The 5,823-nt window shown below is 50.0% G+C and overlaps 1 protein-coding gene across 1 annotated transcript; it reads right to left on the bottom strand.

Annotated features, from left to right (window-relative positions):
• Window positions 1-2,011: 2,011 nt before the first annotated feature.
• LOC6598696 (histidine-rich protein PFHRP-II) lies at window positions 2,012-4,849 on the bottom strand. The gene is made up of 2 exons (XM_002023914.2): window positions 4,679-4,849; window positions 2,012-3,683 (listed from the first exon to the last, which is right to left on the bottom strand). Exons 1-2 carry the CDS (start codon window positions 4,688-4,690, stop codon window positions 2,535-2,537), a joined length of 1,161 nt encoding a protein of 386 aa, XP_002023950.2. The 5' UTR covers window positions 4,691-4,849; the 3' UTR covers window positions 2,012-2,534.
• Window positions 4,850-5,823: the final 974 nt, after the last annotated feature.

The raw sequence follows: 5,823 nt of genomic DNA, 5'->3' as shown, positions 1-5,823 counted from the left end.
GCAATTTAAACAATTTCAACTACCGATTTCTGTGTTTAACCACCGCCTGGCATGTAATTAAATTAAGAGCCGGGTCACTAACCGCCGCCTTTGGCATCCCCACCTGCTGCCCTGAAGGTCGTCAAAGAGTCCGCACTCATATCGTATTTTAGAGCTTTTTTTAAAAACTGATTCCACTTGGAGTTTCATTTAGCTTAGCCGACAATTGGCCGTAAATTCAAATGTCAATGCATGCTTAATTAAATGGCAGGCACTGGCAACCAATCCCATCCCATCCTAACCAGACCATCCGCCTCGGCCTAGCCTTCGAGTGCGAGTACTACTCGTACATCAGCGCCTTCACCTTCTCCTCCCTGTCCGGCCTCGTCAGACAGAGGTGCTGGTGGTTTATGCGTGGAAAATTGAAAATCCCCGGCCGCATTTTCACTTTGTGTGGCAGTGAATGTGAGTGTGACCTTTGCGTGTGTGCCGTGGGTAGTTAATTTTTAATTAGTTGCCGGTGGCCAGGCCAGCTAGCCTTCCCACCCATTGCCAAGGTTATTGATTGGGCCAAAGGTTGCACTTGAATTTATGGCCCAAAGGCAGGCATTTAATTTCGACTCGACCTCCCATATCCCAGATGCCATTTCCTAAATGGAGGGGCATCCACGTCAGAGCCTTGACAAATGCCGGGCAATCTATTTGTAAGAAAAAACACAGACTCTTTGCCCAGCTTCTCCCGGCAACTCCGTCAATAGTTCGAGTGGTGGAGTCCCCGTGCCCCAAAGTCAAGTGACACATTCTCTCCGCATAAGACACACAAATTGCAGGCGGCAAAAAACAAGACTCATACCGTATTGATTGATTGTTTGTTCACTCTCTGTGTCATGCCACATGCCCCATGCAAAGCCCCCGCCCCTCGCCCACGCCTCAGGCATTCCCACCCGCACACACAAATATTTATACGTACGTACATGGCCGTCTGTGAGTGTATGCAAACTTCAATCGTTGCATTGCAAATATTTATGTTCCTTTCAAACGCTTCCCCTTCCCCCCTTCTCCCCTATCCACCGCCAATGCAGTCATTGTGGGGCGCGAGCAAAAGTCGTCGGAGATGTGTACCAGAATTTAAAACTCCCACGGAAAAGCACGGAAAATCTGAATTTCTCAAAGATGAACAGTGAAAGAAACCAGGAAAGAGCCAGGAAACCCAAGCGAGAGTAATAAGTATTAGTAGGAATAAGAATAAGTGGTATATAAGAAGACCTGTCATACGATTACAAATGAAATAAACATATAACCGAAGTCTGAATACAAAATATCGTTGCTCTAGCTCTTATAGTCTCTGAGCAGTAGGCGCTCATAGGGACGGATAGACGGACAAACAGACATGGCTCAATCGACTCGGCTAATGATGCTGATCAAGAATCTATATCCCTTATGGGGTCGGAAACGCTTCCTTCTGGACCTTACACACATCCATTTTGACCACAAATCTAATATACCCCTGTACTCATTTTGAGTATTGGGGCGCAAGTGGGACCTGATCTTTACGGAAAAAGGAGGGCTACTAGAATTCCTGAACAGGATGGAAGAGCTAGCAGAAACCTATGGGGTAGAACTGGATTACCGGTATTCGCAATGCCGATAATCCCGGCCGTAGCGTCGTCACACCCTTTGTAGTTGATCTCCACCGGACCAATTATGGCTTTAATGAGCCCAGTTGTAAGGCGATTCCTTTTCCATACATGATTTTGTTATTTTCTGTTAATATTTAAGATACATATAAGTAAGTTAGTAGCCAGTTAAAGATTATTTTGATTCCGTTGGCGAATGATAAATAAATTCTGGTGTCTATTGAGCCAAAGAAACATAAGCATCGTATCTGATATGCCATTCCAATTACACAATCAACTAACGAAGAAAAAAGGGATTCAATTATTTATATATTCCCTGAAGAGGCTTTTGTCGCCCACACTCAATCGTTTCAAATACCAAATGCGGCAATTTGTGATCAAATACATTTTTGCAGTTTATTTGTCTGTTTGCAGTTTCGTATAATATATAGATTCATATCTGTTCAGATACATAAAGATTACAACAGTTATTTACAACATACTCATTCAGCGTTTCTCAAACGAAGTTGGAAGGAATCGGAAAGGATATGGAAAACAGTTTATACAGATAAAGATGAGAAGGCAAGTAGGAAAGTAAAGAAAGTAGAGGCTTGTAGAAAGATGTAGATGTAGGTTGTTGGTACAGTTTAACTGGAACTCAAATCAAGCTCAATCGTTGCTAAACGGGCAAGGAAGCCACTTCCAAAGGAGTGGCTTCAATCTCCCGTGTTGTGCGTATGTGTGTGTGTGTAGGATAGTGAAAGATACACATAGTAGGGATAGAAAGATAGATTGGAGAGCTGCTGGAGGGTGACAGTTACATATAGCTAGCTGGCTTCGGTAGTCGGTTAGAGTGAAACGAAGGATGTCAGGCAGAATGTATAGAGATGCTCGTCATTGTCGCTGGCACGAATACACCGGAATACATCGGTCTCCGGCTTAGTAGTGGTCGTAGTGCGCGTGGTACTGGCCATCGTCCTCGTGGGCACCACCTGCACCTCCGCCGTAGTAGCCTCCATGGGCACCGGAACCGCCATGACTGGCGGCAGCCACGGCGTTCAGATGAGCGGCACGGGCATGCTGCACCTCTGCGGGCTCCACGGGCACACCGTTGTGGATCACTGGGATGTGGATGGGACCGTTGTGCGCGTAGCCGCTGGCGTAGGCGTTGTGGCTGTTGTGGCTGGACTCCCAGCGACCGTCATAGCGTCCGTCATCCCAGGAGCTGTGGCCGCTGCTGCCGTGGGCGGAGGCCTGCGAGAGGGCAGCGTAGTGGGCGGCCTTGGCATGCTGGACTTCAGGTGTGTCGACGGGCACTCCGTTGTGGATCACGGGGACGTGGTAGTTGCCGTGCGCGATAGGAGCACCGACATGGCCGGAGCGGGCGGCTGCATGGGCGGCAAAGTGAGCTGCCTTGGCGTGCTGAACCTCAGGAGTCTCGACGGGAGCGCCATGGGCATGGGCCACCTGACCCAGAGCCTTGGCGTGGGCCGCATAGTGCTCAGCCTTGGCTGCCTGGACATCGGGAGTATCGACGGGCACTCCACCGTGGGTGAGTGGGACATGGGCAGGTGCTCCGTAGGACCAGCCTCCTCCGTAGATCGAACGCTTGTACAGATGATGGCCTGCTCCGGCATTGTGGGCAGCGGCTGCGTGAGCAGCTGCATGAGCGGCCTTGGCGTGCTGGACCTCAGGAGTGTCGACGGGAACGCCTCCGTGCGTCAGGACAGGGATGTGGATGCCATGGGCGTAAGAGTGGGCGTGGCCGGCAGCGTAGACAGGAGCGGAGTGGGCAGCGTAGACGGGAGCGGCATGGGGGGCCTGGGGGAGGTTGGTGCCAACGGCATTGAAGCCGTGATGGGGATCCGCGGTGTAGGAGACGGACTGAACATGACCGTGTCCATCCACGTAGGAGTATGAGCCTCGGGTGGTGCCATCGTGGCCGCGCGTCTCGTGCTTCTGTGAGTTGGGATCGGCGTAGCCGTAGGAGTAGGTATGGCTATGGGGATCCAGGTGCTGGTACTGTGTGGAGACAGCTCCGTGCCACGAGGCGGACACCGTCGAGACGAGCAGAGCGGCGGCAATCAACTGTTGAGACGTGAGAGCAGTGAGAAATGTTGTTATGTCATGGCTAATGATTGATCTGCGGCTAATACGTAACAATCGCCACCTGGCGCGACAATAATTACTCTAGATCCCCACTCTCCCACCCCCTGCTCCCCTGCTGCCCTGCCCAAGTGTCAGAGCTCTCTTTTCCAGCTGTTGCTCTGCTAACCTACATAATTGCATGTTTGCGCTTTTCTTGCGCCTGCGCCTGCGCCAATGCTTTTCCACTCTCGCTTTCTTCTCGACTGCCCATCCCAGCCCCACACACGCCCATCTCTTGGCTTTCCCCCCTTTCACCTTCCCCGCTGTCGGGAGCTCTCAAGCGCAACCGTTTGATTTGATTCCGAGATACTGTTTCAGCCAATTCGTAGATGTTACCTCATACGGCAGGCGGCAGGCGGCATGCGGCATGCGGGTCGATTATGTATTATGTGTCAGCAGGTGAGCGGCACACTCGATTTGCTTCGGTTTGGAGGGGTGGGGCTGGGGATGGCTAAACTGTCCGACATGCAACATGTCAACGGCTTATCAGCGGGATTTTGCAGCATTTGATGGCATCTGACGGATTTCTGTGTGTCTGTCTGACATGCACGGGATTGCCTGGCATGGCCGGGGTAATTGACTCTCGGATGGGTTGAAGGATTAATACCGAATGGGAGCTCAGGTGGCATTTGATTGAATGTAGAGTCCAGAGCTTAGACCAATGATTGAAAGGGAATTAACAGAAATGAAACACTATTTACCACAGCGAAGGCTTCAGATGCTTTGAATGGATTTGAATGGTATTTAAACATTTTTCACTTCGTTTCGGTTTTAAACGTAGAAAGACCCACCCTTCTAGACTTCTAAAGTGTACTTTAGAGACCACAGACTCTGTCTGTTTGAACCAGAGGAACACACATCCTATTCAGTGCTACTCTTTGCAACATCCTTGGCACGAATTTATCCTTTTCATGGCTTGGCGTTTGGGTACTTACAAATGGCTTCATTTTCGAGGGTTTCACAGAGAGCTAATCACAAAGTTGAGCTTCGAAAGGAAGGAGCGTTGGGTGAGAGGGATACACTTGGGATACACACGACACGACACAAAAAGCACTTGGTCGCTGGACGCTGGTTGAACCTCCTAGAACCACGACTAGGACTGTTAACGAACTGTGCTGACTGCTGGCTGGCGGCTCTAATATATACCGCCAGAGATTGCAGCCGAAACCAAGACTGTGGCCGAGACAGAGCCGGCGAATGCGAATGCAACAACAGCAACACCAAAGACAGCAAAGACAACAAAGACAATGAGAGCCGAGCAGAACAATGCGGCAAAAGAGTAATCGAATTACAACGTTAATCGAGGCTCGAAGCGGGTTTGCAGCCAAAGCCGAAGTCTGGTCCAAAGCCGAAGCCCCAGCCGCTGCCGCGCAGCCGCAGAATGTGTATCAATCGAGGCGCAGAAAGGCGGCAACATGTTGCCACCATTGTGCATGGGCAACATTTTCAGAGAGAGACTCGATCGGCGGCGTGGCTGCGTTTCCTCGGTGGCTGCGTTTGTCGCCTGCCGTGACCTTGCTTTCGACCAAATTGGCTTCCGATTTTCATGGGTGTGCGTGTGCTTGGTTACCAATTTTAATTACCGGCTTCGGCCTGGCTCAAACATTTCATTTTTGAGCTGTGGCTGAGCTTCCGCGCACCGAGCAATTAGCAATCATTATTTGGGCACGGGATTAGGCTGGCAGCGCTCGATCTTATCAGGGCATTGCCTTTCCAAAAAAAAAATACATAAAAACTGCCCAGCAGAGCAGATACTCGTAGTTTCGCCCCGCCCAAGACCTGCCCGGGCGCTCAAATTAAAAAATTCTTATGACCAGCTTACAACATGCCAACGGGGGCCATAACGAAATGTGAGCTGCAAAAGTGAGCAGAAAATATCGAAAAAATATCCGAAAATGGCCAGACAATTTCTGGGCGTTTGCCTCTTTAATCATTGAACTGCATCGGAAAACGAAAACGAAACGAAACGAAAAGTTTGCAAATTAAAAATAAAAAAAATAAAACAAGAGCACGGCCCAAGAGAAGCCAGCGGAAAACAAAAGACGGGGAAAATGGTATTGGCCAGTGCTGCTGCAGACGC

This window comes from Drosophila persimilis, unplaced genomic scaffold (genome assembly GCF_003286085.1).
Source record: "Drosophila persimilis strain 14011-0111.01,24,50 unplaced genomic scaffold, DperRS2 tig00000000-arrow-pilon, whole genome shotgun sequence".
NCBI classification, from domain to species: Eukaryota; Metazoa; Arthropoda; class Insecta; order Diptera; family Drosophilidae; genus Drosophila; species Drosophila persimilis.
Note: the sequence above shows the minus strand (reverse complement) of the source record. Positions and strands in the feature narration are given on the sequence as shown.